This window comes from Mastomys coucha, unplaced genomic scaffold, assembly GCF_008632895.1.
Source record: "Mastomys coucha isolate ucsf_1 unplaced genomic scaffold, UCSF_Mcou_1 pScaffold20, whole genome shotgun sequence".
Taxonomy (NCBI): Eukaryota; Metazoa; Chordata; class Mammalia; order Rodentia; family Muridae; genus Mastomys; species Mastomys coucha.
In genome coordinates this window covers 56,249,906-56,267,264 of record NW_022196903.1, presented here as the reverse complement: position 1 = coordinate 56,267,264, position 17,359 = coordinate 56,249,906, and the positions used below count along the sequence as shown (strand labels likewise).

Here is a 17,359-nt window from a genome sequence, read left to right as displayed (position 1 = left end):
TCATCAGCAAATAGTGATAATTTGACTTCTTTTTTTCCAATTCGTATCCCTTTGATCTCCTTTTGTTGCCTAATTGCTCTGGCTAATAATAAAAAATATATAATTTATCCCTCAATAAGCTTTTCAACTTTAATAATGAGATTTTTATACTTTGTCATAAGGTTAAGTTAAAATTTTTCCCAAAATTTAATGCAGTTAATGTGTTATTTTTATTTTATTAAGTCTAAATTAAAATAAGTTGATTTACAAATATCATTCAGACAAATGCTCAAGAAGGAATATACAGTGTTTGCATGGCTACAGTAATCCTTTACCTTTAAAACTTCCAAAAGAAAAGTTTTCTGTATATAAACCTAAGACTTTAGTTGATAGGTTTTATCATCTATAATAAATTGTCAATGAGAGAATAAAATAATCACTGAGTTTGATGGAAAATTTAAAGACTCAAGCATGGCACTGAAATTGACTACACATACATTGTAAACTTTAAGGGATCATGGCTGTCCCACCCTTCTGTCATCTGTGTGATGATTTTTGTGCACGGGATTGGCTTTTCTCAAAGGCTGCATTCTGACCCAAGGGTGATCCCATCATTTTTTTTTTCTTAAAATGTATGACCAGAAGAAATATTTACAAAGACACTTCTCAAGTCTCCGTGCCTTGTTTGGTATTCTCCAGATGCTGAACTAGGTACTGGACAGCAAGATGTCCTGAGTGGTGGGCCAGGAGACACAGTGAACTTCAGGTTTACTTGGAGATATTCTTCTCAGTATTTAAATTCCAAGAAGAGATGAGTGACAATATCAAAGAATGATGCATGGAGATGCTTTTGACATCTAGCCTAAAGAGTGGGTAACCTAGTAGAAGAGTGATCCTAAATTTGGACCAACACAGCATCATTGGCTGATAAGAAACTTCCTAGTATTAACTATCTTTTCTTACTACGTGAGCACTAATTAGTGAGTTATCCATAAAGAGTGTATGTAAAGTGATACAATTAAAGAAAGCTGAGAACATTTTTTTTTGTTTTTGTTTTTGTTTTTGTTTTTCGAAACAAGGTTTCTCTGAGTAGCCCTGGCTGTCCTGGAACTCACTTTGTAGATCAGGCTGGCCTCGAACTCAGAAATCCACCTGATTCTGCCTCCCAAGTGCTAGGATTAAAGGCATGCGCCACCACAGCCCGGCAGCTGAGAACATATTAAAAACAATGTTCTTAGCTGGGCGGTGGTGGCGCACGCCTTTAATCCCAGCACTTGGGAGGCAGAGGCAGGCGGATTTCTGAGTTCAAGGCCAGCCTGGTCTACAGAGTGAGTTCCAGGACAGCCAGGGCTATACAGAGAAACCCTGTCTCGAAAAACCAAAAAAAAAAAAAAAAAAAAAAAAAAAAAAAAAAAAAAAAAAAAAAAAAACAATGTTCTTGTTCAAAACTTTTTATAAATAATTAAATATATTTATTTGGATGATAATTACTTTTAAATTTAGTGAAAGTTTACAGAAACAAAGTCACAGACTTTTAACTTGGGGTATGTTAGAATGCTTAGTTTGATTATAGGTTATTTTGTTAATAAATATTTAAAATTTTTGCAAAGGTGGCTTGTGCTGTTGATTATAAAGCCAACATACCTGGCACTGTACACTGATCGGTGGTTGTGACTGCATACACTGAGATCCTACTCCCTTTTCTATATGGCATTCACTTCACACACACACATTCATCATCCCATGAACTAAAATTCAAGTTACTTTCATAGTAATGCCAAGTCTGTAGATGTATTTAAAATGGGATGGCACACAGTAGGCCTGCAGTAAGGGCTAGTTTTCTTGCCTAGAAATTAATATCAGAAATGTGCTGGTGACATCTAGTGGTCATTCCTGAAAACCTCAGAAAGGCCATCCTTGAAATTTAACACACCATGCAATGACTTACATTGATTTTAACAAAGCTATGAAATGTTTTCAGGGTTCTAGCCTCCTGAAATAAGCTCTCATAACCAAAAAGACACAAAAATTCCCTAAAGCATGTTTGAGTTTGAAAAACAGAGATGCTTCAACCATTTACTATTTTTACAATGTAGCAATTTGTGCATGAGTCTTAGAAAACTAAAGTTTTAGAAGGATAATTTCACCTCCTAAAGGAAATAATCTTTTGAGAAGTTGTAAATAAAGAACAAATGGGTCTGCTGCAGTTGAGACATGTGGAGAACTCTAAACATTTGAATTTGACAAATGAAGCCTGTTTTCTTTAAAGTTCTGGTTACTATGCTCATTTTAACCTTATCTTGGTCTAACAGGAATAAAGTCTCATAACTATATTAGGGAAACATGAAAAGATCCATTCGGAGAAGGCAGAGATGAGAGACTGAAAAATATCCAGAAAAGAGAGCTGCTCTATAAGGAACTAGTACCTTATTGACCACTTGCTGGACAGAGAGGAGCAAAGACACTGACATGTCTGAAGTTAAGGGTCTATCAGGATTTAACCTGTCTCTGAGAGGAAGAGGAAAGAATCATGAATATGATTTTTCTGAACTAAGATTTGATATCATAAAATCAAATGGACAGCAGAGAAGAAAGCTCTTTAAGAGAGAAGGGCAGAACAAAGAAAAGCAAGATTATGAATCTGTTGTCTTTGCAAGCATTTCAGAGTATTTAGAATAGTTAAATAAAAATGCCCAGTAAGTATGCAAACACATGGGTCTGGATAGAGATCTGGTTTGAAACAAAGGACTAAGAAATCTTAGCACAAAATTGAGTATCACAACTGCCAGCGGCATGAGATTGCCAGAAAGAAATAAACATCTGTCAAAAAGCAAGGACCAACACAGGGTCAAAACCTGCGCTATGTCATCATTTAGTAGTGATATATAAGAACTGGCCTTACTCCCATTTGCTCCAAATAGCCCATTACTCAGTTAAAGACACATGGAGACCAAAAAAATTGCTTTGACAATAGCTTGGTGATAAAACTATCCCAGCAATATCAGAACATAACTTTTTTTAAACTATGTCTATGATGGCTTTAAGGTTGAAGAGCAAAGCTATAAAGTGCTTTATAGTTCTATGAAATAAGGTGGCTTTGACTTTGCTCATAGTCAAAAAGTGTGCTTTATGCTTTAACTATGGTCTTTCCCTAAGTGGGCTGCGGGAAGTGCTTTTCTTTCGCTGTATATAAAAGACAGTTTTTCTACTTATCTAATTTTCTTTCCAGGTTTTGTTTCTCTCTTTTTTTCTCTCTCTCTTCTTTCCATCTCTTTTGCCATGCTTGTTTCTTGCTTCAGTGATTTTCTGGGAAGAGAGCCCATTTGGCTTGGTGTTTTGTTATTACAGACTACCTCATGAATTTGGGGTGTTAGCTCCTTGGCAGTGGTGCTAAGAGTTGGAAAGGAGAGTTAAGCATGCTTGCTACTTAATGCCTTCAAATTTATGACCTCCCATAAGACACATAATCTCTACTTTAGTTTTAAAGTAGAGATTCCCTTTAATTTCTGAACATATTGGGGGAAATTATGAATAATGCTCATGAAATATTTTCATTGCACCATAACTATTATTTTCTACATACTACTGTCACAGTCGCTCAGTTTTTATACTTATATATCAGTTAAAGAGTGACTTTTTAAAGTTGTCATCGATCTGCTTAAGTGTCATTTGGCGATGTCATTGCAAATTCCATGTTCTGAATTGCATGCCTTATACAGTTGTGAATAATCCATTAATCTTCACCAAGCCTAAATCGAAGTTATTTATTGCAAGGGAGATTACAGCTGAAGATGATTGTATCATAATTTAATGCTGATAAAAGAAAACAGACAGTTCAACCAGTTCACTTAGCACTGCCTGAAACAGTAGATAAATTTTAAAATTCATTAGCTCTGAAATTCCAAAACTTAGCAAATTAAAAACAAACAAATGAAAAAGCTCAACCACATTTAAAGCCTCCTTGTAAACAATCCCTCTTAGGATGTGGTCTAGAATTCCTAGCATCTTCTGAACTTGAATACAATAGGGGTGTGTGAAATTAAACACACTTATTAACTTTACTATTATATTTAATTATCAATGAACTACTATTAGGAACACCAATTAGATGCATGAATGCATGGAATAGAAAGAAGTTAGCATGGATTGCTTTAATCTCAAAATTAACAGATCTTAAAAAGAATAAGATACAACTCAACAAAGATTTGTTGGGACTTTTGGTATCGAAACCATACAGGCTGAGTGGCATGATGGAGTGTCCTTTGGCTATACACTTAAGAGCGGCAGTTGAGTCTTGAGGTGATTGATTCCCAATTCTTTGATGAACTGCCATATTTATTTCCATAGTGGCTATATAAGTTTGCATTCCCAACAATAATGGAGGAGTGTTCTCCTTGCTCCACATCCTAGCCAGCATGAGATGTCCCTTGTGTTATTTAACTTAGCTATTCTAACAGGTATAAAATGGAATCTCAAAGTAATTTTAATTTGCATTTTCCTGACAGCTAAGAATATTGAGCATTTTTTAAGTGTTTCTCAGCCACTTGAGATTCCTCTGTTGAAAATTCTTTGTTTAGCTTTGTACCCCAATTCTAACTGGATTATTTAGTTTGTGGATGTCTAGTTTCTGGAGTCTTTTAATTTATTTTGAATATTAGTCCTCTGTTGAATGTGGAGTTGATGAAATTTTTTTCTCATTCTAGACGCTATCATTTTATTATATTGGCAGTATCCTTTGCCTTATAGAACCTTTTCAGTTTCATGAGGTACCCTTAATCGATTGTTGTTTTTAGTGTCTGTGCTACCATTGTTCTCTTCAGGAAGTTATCACATTTGTTCACTGAAATTCATAATATCCAGAAAGTGGAAGATAAGTGAATGTCCTACAACTGAATAATGGATAAAGAAAATGTGATACATTTACACAATGGATAATTACTTAGATATTAAAAATCAATGGCATGAAAATTGCGGTTAATTGTTGGAACTAGAAAAGATCATTCTGAGTGAAGTAACACTACATGACAAACATGCTATGTACTCCTTCATAAGTGAATATTAACTGTTAAGTAAAAGATAATTTTGCTACAGTCTGCAGACAGTAATAAACAGTGGTCAAGAGGGGACAGGTACACCTGGCTCCTCCTGGGAAGGGAAATAGATTATATGGGTTGCCTGGAGGTGGGGCTGGGAATGAAACTGGAAGGATTAGGCAGGGAGTTGGAGGGGCAAAGGGAAAATGAGTGGAATTTGGGGCAACACTGTAGAAATCTAGTTCAGTAGAAATTCCCTGTAATATATGAGTGACCTTATCAGAGTATCCTAGTAAGGAGGAGTTCAGAGCCTGGACTGCCTTCTATAATCAGGCAAGGCTTCCAGCAGTGGATCTGGGACATCAACCCAGCCACAAAACCTTTGCCCTGTGAACAAAATGTGCTATGGTAATTGAGGTGCAGAAAGTATGGGAGTGGCCACTTGACTGGTTTACGAGTTCCAACCCATGAGAGGAAGCCTATACCTGACAAAGTCTGGATGTCCAGAAAACAGATACAGGACAATCCAGAGATCAAGGATAGAACCATATACAACTGGCGGAGGGGAAGTCAATGAAATGAGGCCTAAGGGTATTCTGCTATACTCATACATCAATACCTTGCCTAGTCATCATTAGAGAAGTGTCATCCATCAACTGATGGGCACAGACACAGAATTGCTCATCTAAATACTAGGCAGAGCCACGGGAAAACCACAGAAGAGAGAGAGAACAGACTGTAGGAGCCAAAAAAGATGCAGGACACCAAAAAATAAAGTCCACAGAACCAACTAAGCAGTGTTCATAGAGGCTTACAGAGACAGAAGCAGCAATTAGGGAGAACCTCAATGTTCTGACTTATATATTCTACATATATGTTAAAGTTGTGTAGTTTGGTGTTTTTGAGGGACTCCTTACAGTCAGAGTATGTGTTGAGAGGATGTCTCTGACTCCTTTGCCTTTACTTGGGACCCTTTCTCCCTACTAGGTTGCCTCAGTCAGCCTTGATATAAGGGTTTGTGACTAGTCTTATTGTAACTTTTTTATGCTGTGTTCAGTGAATATCTCTGGGAGGTCTGCTGTTTTGTTTTGGTGATGTTGGGTTTTGTTTATTTGTTTGCTGGGTTGGTTAGTTAGTTTTGCTATTGTCTTTCTCGTTTGGTTGGTGTTGTTTTTTGTTGTTTTGTTTTGTTTTCTTTGTTTGTTTGTTTGTTTTAAAACAGGAGCAGTGAATCTGGAAGAGAGGGAGGTAGAGGTTGAACTTGGGAGAGTGGAGGGAGGGGAAACTGCACTTGTGATGTAATGCATGACAGAAGGATTTTAAAAAACAGACTGGAAAGTAAAAGAAAAGAAAAGAAGAGAAAAGAGACAGGGTTTAGTGGATAAAGTTGAATAAAACTTGTGCTCTGTGAGTGACAGGATGACAGAGCTAAGCACAATCAGCCACTATACAATGTGACAAACTTAATGATATAACTAATTAACAACTAAGAACCCCAAGGGTTTGTCTTGAAAAGGCAGTACTCTGCCTGAGATCTGTGCTGGTTAATGTCATGCTTCAGACAGCTCTGCTTCTCTCTACTAACTCAAGGAAGCAGTCACAGTAACAATGAAACTTTCTTGCTGCTCACATTCACTGACATTGGACTTGGAGATCATTATTGTCACTAAACAATTTCACCATTTCTATTTGTAATAGTCAAATGGAGTAAAGAATACACCATTTAATATTACAATTTTTAAAATAAACTAAAATAGAAATAAATTAGTCAACTTATGCCCCATGGCACAGTCGAGAACAAGGCAAAGCATACATTAGCTACTTTAAATTCTTGCTTTATAAAAAGTCAATTGTGTTTCACTCTATATTCTCTCCATAGTTATATCCTAGGTAAAGGAGTAACAGTTGCTTTTTATATAATTTATGACTTTATCTAGAAAGCGATATACAGATATAACATAAATAATATTCTGAGCCTATTTAAATTTCAGATACTATTCATCTCAAAGTTTCTTGGTTGTGTAGAGGAGTTTTAATCCAGTAACATGGCTGCACTGGTAAGGGATCACATCCAAAGATCTAGGTTGTATATCTGACTGGATTACAACCATACCACACATGAGTAATACCTCTGGATAGAATACAGACATGACCTTAGAAGATGTCTTTAGAGTAAAATTCATTTATAGAAGGAAGTAGCCATGTTTAGAAATGACTGCTATCACCTTTAAGCCCAGCACTTGGGAGGCAGAGACAGGCAGATTTATGAGTTCCAGGCAAGCCCAGCCTACAGAGTGAGTTCCAGGACAGCCAGAGCTACACAGAGAAACCCTGTCTCAAAAAACAAAAACAAATAAACAAACAAACAAAAGAAATGACTACTATTTGTGAGATAGACAAAATGATGAATCAGAGAAAGCTTTGACAGAATGAGTCAGAGAAAGGATATACATAATGCTCATTAAAACAAGAGAAAAGAGAGGCAACTTAAGAGAAGAGAGAGAAAGAGAGATAGAAACAGAGAGAAACAGAGAGATAGAGAGGGACAGAGAGAGAAAAAACAGTATACTGGGAGAGTTTTACAAAGACAGATTGCAGGTGAAGACTGAATGAATGAGCCAGAGAATGAGAAGGAGCTAGAAGATCAGAAGGGATTGCCAGAGTTACTTTGAGGCCAAGCAGAGCAATTAAGTAAGAGACCAAGAGAAGCCAATTTGAAGCAGTCAGTCTGAAGAAGAGTTTGAGCCAGAAAAACTAAGTGGAATCAGGCAGCCAGAAAGATCTAGAAAGGGTAAGATTATTCAGTAGTAAATCTCAGAAGATGAAATATTCTTGGGGTAGGCTAGCTGACAAAGTCTGGGGAATGAAGCCTTGAAGTTCTGAGCTTGAAGAAGATTAAATTGTGATGAGGCTAGTTTCCAGGACTAGGCCGATAGATAGATAGATAGATAGATAGATAGATAGATAGATAGATAGATAGATAGATACATACATACATACATACATACATACATACATACATAAATTGATATGTAGATACCATAGATACATAGACAGACAGACAGACAGACAGGTAGGCAGGCAGGCAGGCAGAAGGAAACACACTCTGGGCTCAGCCCAAGATATGTATTGTCACAGATTGGGTACAGCTCTCATCTCATAGCATGCACTGAGGAAATTAAAACAACATTTACATTTACACATCATGAGTCTGTATCTAATTAAGAAGCTAATGGCAGCTGGTGCCTCCTGAGGGAAGAGGAATCAGTCTTCTCTTTGTATGTCTCCTAGAAGAAGGAGCACTGATGCTGCACCATCTAAACCTGAAGTACTATCTTGCTATTAAGTAGAGAATAGAGGCAATTATGTTACAGGGAAGAAAGTTACAGGGAAGAAGCTGCAACTGCAACAGGATGAAACAAACATAAAACAGAATGGTTAGAATTGGAGAACAACAACCAAGAAAATAAATTACTTCTTATTTCAAATGGCCAAAAAATTCACCTCTGAAAAAAGTGGACTTTGACACTATTACTCTTTTTTTTTTTTAGTTTATCTCATCACTTGATCATTAAACAAAACAAAATGATACTTGTAGACATGTTGCTTCAGTCCATATAGCCTCCTTCCACACAGGTCCTCTGGTTTCATCTGAAATAGTCATAACTTTGCTATACAGTTGTTCCCATGGAGTGGATTTGAGCCTCCCCTGAGTCTCCATGCTGGAATTGGTCCACTCCTTGTCCTACATCACTAGTCACAGCCATATAAAAGAAAGAATGTGAACAGTGAGTGCTTGGGCGAGTTTTGCTCCTGTGTACTTGCCTTCACAGATCTGCAACACCAAGGGTTTCTGAATCTGGCTCTTCCCTCAGCCTCTTTTCTTTATTCTAGGAGTTTGCCCACAAGCAGCAACCCTGAGTAGTAAGCAGCATTCTGGTTACTAGTTTAGGGAGAGGGAAGCATAGGAAGGTATGAAACCAAGAGAAAACAGACATAACTATAGAACAAGAAACTTTATGCCACCTCCGGGATTCTGCTTGAGTAGTCGGCCACGTCATGGAAACAGATGCTGATATCTGTAAATACGGGCAACTTTCCCAGAGTTGTATGTTTTTTGACTGGTATTTTCTTTGCTTTGAGTCACTTTTAAGAACTTGTCTTCTATTTACCCTAATTGGGCTACCTTGTCTCACTGTCTCAATGTCTCAGTGGGAGAGGATGTGCCTCCTCCTGCAGTGAGTTTATGTGCCAGAATGCATTGATACCCAGAGACTGCCTCCCCCTTCCCAGAGAAGAAAGGAAGGGAGGAAAAGGAGAGAAGCTGTGTGAGAAGGGGACCAAGAGGAGAGGTGGGCTGTCATTGGGATATAAAAGGAGTGAATAAATAAATAAACAAACATTTATTCTTTTGTGTTGTGTGTGACAGGAATTAGAAAATAGTTGATTCTAAAGTAGGTAGATAGGTACTTTCATTTTCATCCAAAATGTCCTACGTCCTGGCTCCTGTCCTTTCATTTGATGGTATTCTTTTTTTCCTGGAGGAGCTCTTTACCATGTAGTGATTTTAAACTTTGTGGTATTAAAACATCAAATATTTTTTCTGCTTTCACTTAAGTACAAGGAATGGGAAAATACATTCTAAGTTTGTGACATACCACTCTTAATAGAGTATAAAATTCCTAGTTTCTCCAAGAACTTGGACAGATCCCAGCTCTGTACCCTCCCCAGTAGGAAGAATTTTCCTCTGTTCTGTGGAGTGTTACTTTCACTTTTTAAAGACAATTAACTGAAAATAGATGTTTTTATTCAGTATATTATGTTTCCTTTTACCACTGGTTGTTTGTTCTGACTGCCAGCTACTTGCCTTTTAATGCTTAGTAAGCAAAGAAATAGTTCTAAGAAAAGGCCCCTTGGTTGCATCTTAGTTTTTCCAGCTATCTTCAAGTTTTTATGGGCAAGATGAATGAGGACTAAAGAAAGGATATAAGGCTCTATTTGACACTTGGCATCCTCTCAATCCATTTTTTCCATGTCCTCATGGATGCATGATGGAGCATCAGAGAGCATCTAGCCCTAGGAGGCTCTCTAATGGCAAGATACATTTAGTGCTGAAAGCAACCATTTGTACTCTTTAAAGCACACACAAATTTCTGATGGCAAGAAGGCAACTATTCACAGTAGGGGACCAAAGATGCCCTCTGGACATCCCCAACTCTAGTCATGAGTATTGAAAGTCTATTTATAGCTGCCTATGCTGCCTGTATTCCTAGTCAATTTGCCCCAGCTGGGAACATCTGACGATCAGGTAGGTAACAAGTTAAGCAATTGGGAGAGGGGAGACAAGTTTTCAAAGGCAGCCTAAAACTTTCAAACCTTTAGTCCTCAAACTTCTTGTCACTGTGTAGATAAAAATAAGCCAGCTCAGGATAGCTTATTGCTGACTCAAAGGCACAGGAAAACTAACATTAAAGAACATGGTGAAGTATTTCCTTTCCTAAACCCATATCCTGGGATTAAGGCCTTAACTGATGGAAAAGGTAAACCCCACAGTAATAGAATGGAGAATGTTGTTTCCTTTTCGGATGACCAAAATCAAAGGCTAAGTTGCAGTTCCTTGCTGAAGGCTGACTCCTCCCATACAGATCATAGCTTCCATGGCCTGTTAGTAAAAGCTACAATCACCAGGTTCTCTGCTCTCACATCCTCATTTTCATCCCTTTGACAATCATCCCTAAGCCTCCTCTGTTGTCTGTTTGCATCTTTGTCTGGGAAGGCATTGTAGGGAGCACTGGAAAGCTCAGTCTCCTGCACTGGAGGATCCAGGTGATTCTCCAGTTCTCTGCTAGTGTTTTCTGTGGCAACACCTATGAATATGGTGATGCCCTGAGAAACTGGAGTCCCTTCTTCTTCGTTTAGTGACCAAAGACATTCAAGATATAATGAAATAATTACAGTCATGAGGATATTTCATGCTTAAATAATACTCACCATAAGTAGAACATCAACAGAAAAATGTATATTTACAAATTATAATGCCTTTTAAAATTACAGAAGAATACACCTCCTCAAAAAAAACCTGATAAAAAATAACACTTTAATTTTGCCTGGTATTTTCATAAAACCAGTGTAAATATAAATAAGTTTTCTGAGAGAACTGATCCATCTATATTTTTATTAGTGAAGCCTAACTGAGGCTTTTGAATGAACTGTGAATTCCACTGGATGGAGGACCCCAGTTCATAACCATGAGGTGATCATTGTTATGTGGTCACATTTTATATATCATTCTCAATACCTTTCCTTCACAGTAAGCATGCCAAGTGATTACATGCAGCATACATATAACAACATGCAAAGACCTAGGTACTTGACAATTTATTCACCTATTATCTTTTTAAATGTATTCCACTATAATACAGACATTCTGTTACTACTCATCCCAATTCCTCTGGGAACACAATCAATGTATAGTGTATAATTGATACAGTAAAAGAAGTTGCGTGATCAAGAATGTCTGAAGAGGTGGAGTGTCTACCAAGGCCAGTTAACTGACTAAAACTTCGAAGACTGGGGAAAAAATGGTTGCTTCATGTCCAGAACCTAATTAGTATTTATCTTGACCTATCTTCAGCCACTAAAGAATACTTCTTTTTGGCCATCACTCCAAGAAGATTGACCTAATCATCTGATAACAAGTGAAAACTGTTGATTGAATTTTCTTAACAAAATCCTACTTATCCAACAACCAAAAGACTAAGACAAAATTTGAGGGCTATAGATGATATTTATGTGTTGTGTGCAAAACCCACATTTACCCTATCAATGAATTTGAAAGCACCTAGATTTATGACTTTCTTCCTTCTTTTAGTATAAAATTTCATGAAATTGAGTCCAAGAAGAAAGAGGGAATTTGAGGTAACCTAAATCTGTGTTTCTGGGACATGGTCACTCATGTTTGCCCCCAGAAGGAGCCATCTCTTATTCCCTGTGAAGTGAGAAATGTGGATTTTTGCATGGACAGTGGTGTCCAAATCTGGCCTTCCTGCATGTTTGTTAGCTTGTTCACAGGATTCTCTACTTATCTAAATAGCACATTGCTGCCTAGTTCAATATTCCATGCATGCTCAAGCTGTTGTCATTAACTCAAGAAGTGAATAGAACATCTTTCATTGACATTTCTTAAACCTTCTTATAAATATTTGCCAATTGGTCCTTAGTATTGCATCCATCAACACCTATTGGGAATATCTGTCATTTGAACTTGGACAAAGTAATTCATCTTAAGCATCATCACTGTAGGTAAATCTTTATCAGTCAAGATGGGTTCATAGGGAGAAATTGTAAGTGATTATTTGCAGGGCATTTAAAACACTCATGTTAAAATTTACAACACTGCATTTCTTTCTACCTTGCACACTTTATAGAATAGCCAGGAGTAGTCAGGAAGACTCATGTGACTTGTCGTATTCTAGAATGATGGTTGTTGTAAAGTTGGCTCACCCCACAGAACACAGATTGACAGTAGATCATTTCAATAACATGAGGTTTATTAATCCATGTACATGGGATTGCCCACCCTCACAGGGGGGAGTCAACCTTGAACACAGAAAGCATACATATTTACAGAGGGCAGATTCCTGCAACAAGGCTAGCTGGCTTACTCTGGTTGGTGGAATACAGGACAAAGGATCTTATCAGGCATTGGTTGGCTTGCTCAGGGTGCTGTTCTTGGCTTAGTCAGCCAATTTCCCTATCCAGCTTGGTACCTGTCCTTGAAAAGTCTCTGGGAAGGGGCTGAGTAAAGGGTGACAGTTTGTGGTCTTTTTCGAAATTCACCACTAGAGGGGTTGGGTTTTTTTTCTGAGAATTGCTAATCTTGTTTTTGTGGACCTTGATGTCATTGTGACCACCAGTTATTTTTGTTTTGGCCTTACTTAGCTTAGTCAGAATAGCTTGATCATTTTGTCTCAACACTCTAACCACCAGAACTTTGTTTTTTTACATCATGTCCTTGGGTATCCCTGGAACACAACTTCTCAGTGTTTGAAGCTGCTGCTTATAGGAGCTGGAATATGGCTGTCTTATTCTACTGTGAAACTTTACTTCTACATTCCCAGAACTCTGTTTTTCACTTTATTACTTCAATGGTAAGTGCATCTTTGTTTACAGATGAGCTACCTCTGAGACTGAGAAAAACAGTTTCCAGCAGACATTGTCTAATTATCTCCAGCTTCTCTAAAGTTAGTTATCATAAGACAGATCACTTTCTAATTAATGGATAAAGTTAACTTTGAGTAGTTAGATAATATTAAAGGCTTCAGAACTTGTGAGAGACACCCCAACAGGAAATAAAGGAGTTATTTTGAATTTTAATTGCCCATATTTGTTTTCTGTGTTCAGAGAAAAGAAAGGGTCAAATGAAAAATTCATTGTTAAGCTAGTATTGATTTGATGATTAAGTTGTATTCACAGTTATTAGAGGCCACACTTTAGTGCTCTTTCTTTCTCTCTGTTATATATATATATATATATATATATATATATATATATCCATACACATATATATTTGTGTGTGTGTATATACATATATGACATATATATGGGTGTATATATACAGATGTATATATATATATATATATATGTGTGTGTATGTATGTATACATAAATATAAAATGTACATGGTATATGCTTTATATACATATTATTAGATTTTTTCATAAGCCATAAAATACTTGTGAGGAAATATATTTTAATTTAAAGCACACAACTGATATATTCCTTACACATAACTGTATTTATAGGAAAAGTTAAAATAGGAGGCAATGTGAAAATTTGAAGCAAACTTTAATGAGAACTCTTTTCAGTGAGAACCAAATATTGTGTTTTAAAAGTAGTATTAATTTTAAAAATAATGTTTCCTGATGAAATGAATTGTGTTTACCATTGCTTAAAAACATTACCCTATTGGTGCAAGAATTTAATGTTTCCTCCGCCATACTATGTTCCTGAGAGCATTGAATAAGGACGGGGGACCTGCAGCAGTGCTGCTTTGTAGAAACCATCACATTGGAGGAAATCAGTGTGCTCTGTAAGACAACACGTGTTAGGACTTCTGAAGAAAAGCAGTCACTGCACCTATAAGAGTCTCTGATATCTTCCTGAAGAGCCATGACCACACTCAGTCATGCTGAAAGAGATTTCAAGTAAAGAACCCTTACTTGCAGAGCCATCTTGATGGATAGCTTTTATACAACTTCAAATATCTTTAAATTTTTGGTTTATTTGTATAGAGACTTTGATTAAGAGTGTGTTTGATGATGTTTAAGTTCTATGTATTAGCTAACTGTATATTGTCATTAAAGCTCTAAAAGTTGGGATAAAATTTTCCTTACTTTAAAACTGTGTGTGTGTGTATGTGGACGGGGATGTGTGTGTGTGTGTCTGTGTGTGTCTCTGTGTGTGTGTGTGTGTGTGTGTGTGTGTGTGTTGTATATGGGTGTTTTTTCTTTATGTATGCTCGTGGATAACATGCATGCAATGTCTGTGAATGGAGGCCAGAAAAAAGAATCAGATCCTCTGATGCTGGAGTTACAGATAGCTTTAAGCTGCTATGTGAATGATGGGAACAGAACCTGGGTCTTCTCTTAGAATATAGTAAGTGCTCTTAACTGTCAAGCTATCCTTCCAGCCCTTATCTTTTCTTTTAATAACTATAATTATTTAATGGTTTGGTATTCTTAGCTTGTGAGTAAGATTTTGCCGATCCATGGTATGAATTTGATTAGGATTTGACAAAATGTCAAGTATCCCTGCCTGTTTTTCTCCTTTAGAACTGCAAATCAATAAAAGAACTGAGAATTCATGATGCTTGAGAGTCAATACATTTTAATTTAAATGTTTATATTTTTTACACAATATATTTTGGTCATGACTTTCCCTTACTCAACACCTCCCAGATCCTACCACTTACCTACGGAGTCACCTTCTTTCATGTTTATTCTCTCTGTCTCTCTCAAAAATAATCAAAACAAAACAGAAAAACTATAAAAAAGATACTGAAACAGAAAGTGCATTGACTATGTTGTATTTGCCATCTATTCCTGAGTATGGAGCCTGCCCTAGATTATGGTTATGGTTAACACACTCAGTGGACAAAACAGGTTTTTCCTTTCCCCACAATTATCAATTGCAAATAGCTTCTATGTTAGGGGTGGGATTTTGTGTGCACTTTCCATTTGTAGCAATAGAATTTGAGTTACATGACTCTGTAGACCCATACATGCTCCCTACTCTTCTGTGAGTGCATATGTGCATCAGTTGTGATGTGTCTGGAGTCATGGTTCTTACATCATGAAAAATGCCTAAAGAATACATCTATATTTCACCCTCTCCAGTTGTTTCTCTGATGTCAGCCACTAAGAGAAAGTATATTCCTTTGAATGAAAAACAATAGTAAGGGAGGGAGACTTGAAATGATAAGCAGAAAGAGAAAATACCCGTGAAAAATTAGATCAGGGAAGAAAGGAGCAAGTGTTACTCACAAAGACAGAAGTCCATTTGTAGAGAGAGAAACCACAAGTGATGGGGGAAGATCTTTTTCTTATTTTGTAAGAGCAAATCACCTGTACTTTTGCCAATAATTGGTTAAATAATTTCACAGAAAATAATAATAACTTTTTTACAAAGAAAGTACTGAGTTGTGGAATCAAATATTCTGTCCTTCCCACCCCTCCCGTCAATTTAGAATTTAGTATCAAACTTTCCGACATCAAGAACAGAGAATGTCAGCAGTTGTCATCACCCTTTGATTAGAAGATAAACGCATTCATAATATGATGTCATATTGCTATACCCCTACAATGCAAATTTACTATATTTATAAAGCATTTGATGAAATCAGCATTTATTAAAGAAGATTTAAGAACTTTGGTGTGACCAGGACTGCAAACCAAGTTTGTGCATATCTCATTCTGACTTAAATTCTGCTAATTCCACAACAGGTATTTTAAATACTCTGTTGCAAATTCTGCTGAAAAGGCTTTTCTGAGCTCTCTGAAGGACATGCTGCTGTGGAAACCCATTCAAATAGAAACACTTCCTTACCAAGATGAACAATATTTTCCTCAACTTCCTTACCAATATGAACTGTATTTTCTTCAACTTCAAAGAAGTAAGCATATTTGTTTACTTATATAGATCATATCTTCATTTAAAAATATGTATAACATGTTATAACCAGAATGAATGGGAATATGTGAGAAAATATATACATATATGTACTCCTACATATATGTATATATGTGTGTATGTATTTACATATATGTTCATATATATTTACAATATTAGTGTCCTTAGCCACTAACACCATGCCACCTCAACCATTTTCTCTTCTTCCTTCACGTCATCCCCTTATACTTTCTTACCTCTCTCCCTCCTTGGACAGCCTCCAGTCGTTTCAGGCTTAATCCCTGGAAGATAATAAATATGTATAATACATAACTATACACAAGGAATCAACTCATAATCAGTACTATCACAATAACACTATAGTAAAGGAAAATACTCAGAATTTAGTGCTCAGAGAGAAATTCCCTTCGCTAGTGTTCTGAGTGTTTTTTTATAGTAGACAATGTAAGCCTAGCCAAATATAAACTTTGCTTTCAAGACAGAAGGTTTAACCTACTTATCATCAAGCTAACTACAAAATGATTTTGTGACACAAGATGGACAAATAGATTTATTCATTGCTTATCTGCTATCTATCTATCTATCTATCTATCTATCTATCTATCTATCATCTATCATCTATCTATCCATCCATACCATGATTATTTGTAATCTATCTTCATTGAGTCAATGAAACTTAATAAGGGAATATATTAAAGATTGATTTACTATCAAAACCAAATGATATTTTTTTTCTGCAGTGGTTACGTGTCTTGAAGAAATGAAGTGAAAGTCACATTACCTGCAGTTATAGTAACAACAAGCAATGCTACAGCACTCAATTTCTTTCATATTTCTTATTTTCTCATCTTTTTTCTAACTTTTCCCCTTTCTTCTTTTCAATTTTATCTTATAATGTCATTTGTTAAATGATTACTCTGATTCAGGCATCATATTAGACTGTGGGAATATATATTTTTTCCATATATATATATATATATATATACATACATATATATATATTCCAAATATTACATGATTATACCAAATAGATGTGATGACGAGATGGCATCCTAAATATAATTCTCTAGTTATAAGAATGAGGCCTGTACAGTTCCTCCGGAAATTGGACATAGTTCTACCGGAGGACCCAGCTATACCACTCCTGGGCATATACC

The 17,359-nt window shown here is 36.4% G+C and overlaps 1 protein-coding gene across 6 annotated transcripts in view; it reads right to left on the bottom strand.

Moving 5' to 3' along the window:
- The window catches only part of Ccser1 (coiled-coil serine rich protein 1), a 1,196,027-nt gene that overhangs the window by 416,259 nt on the left and 762,409 nt on the right, over positions 1-17,359 (bottom strand). For 5 of the 6 annotated variants that reach the window (XM_031382062.1, XM_031382066.1, XM_031382068.1 and 2 more), the window contains one exon: positions 16,439-16,483. The exons of the other annotated variant lie outside the window; for it this stretch is intronic. In XM_031382062.1, the coding sequence (XP_031237922.1) occupies positions 16,439-16,483 (45 nt within the window). The remainder of the gene's footprint in view (positions 1-16,438; positions 16,484-17,359) is intronic. 6 annotated transcript variants of the gene reach the window in all.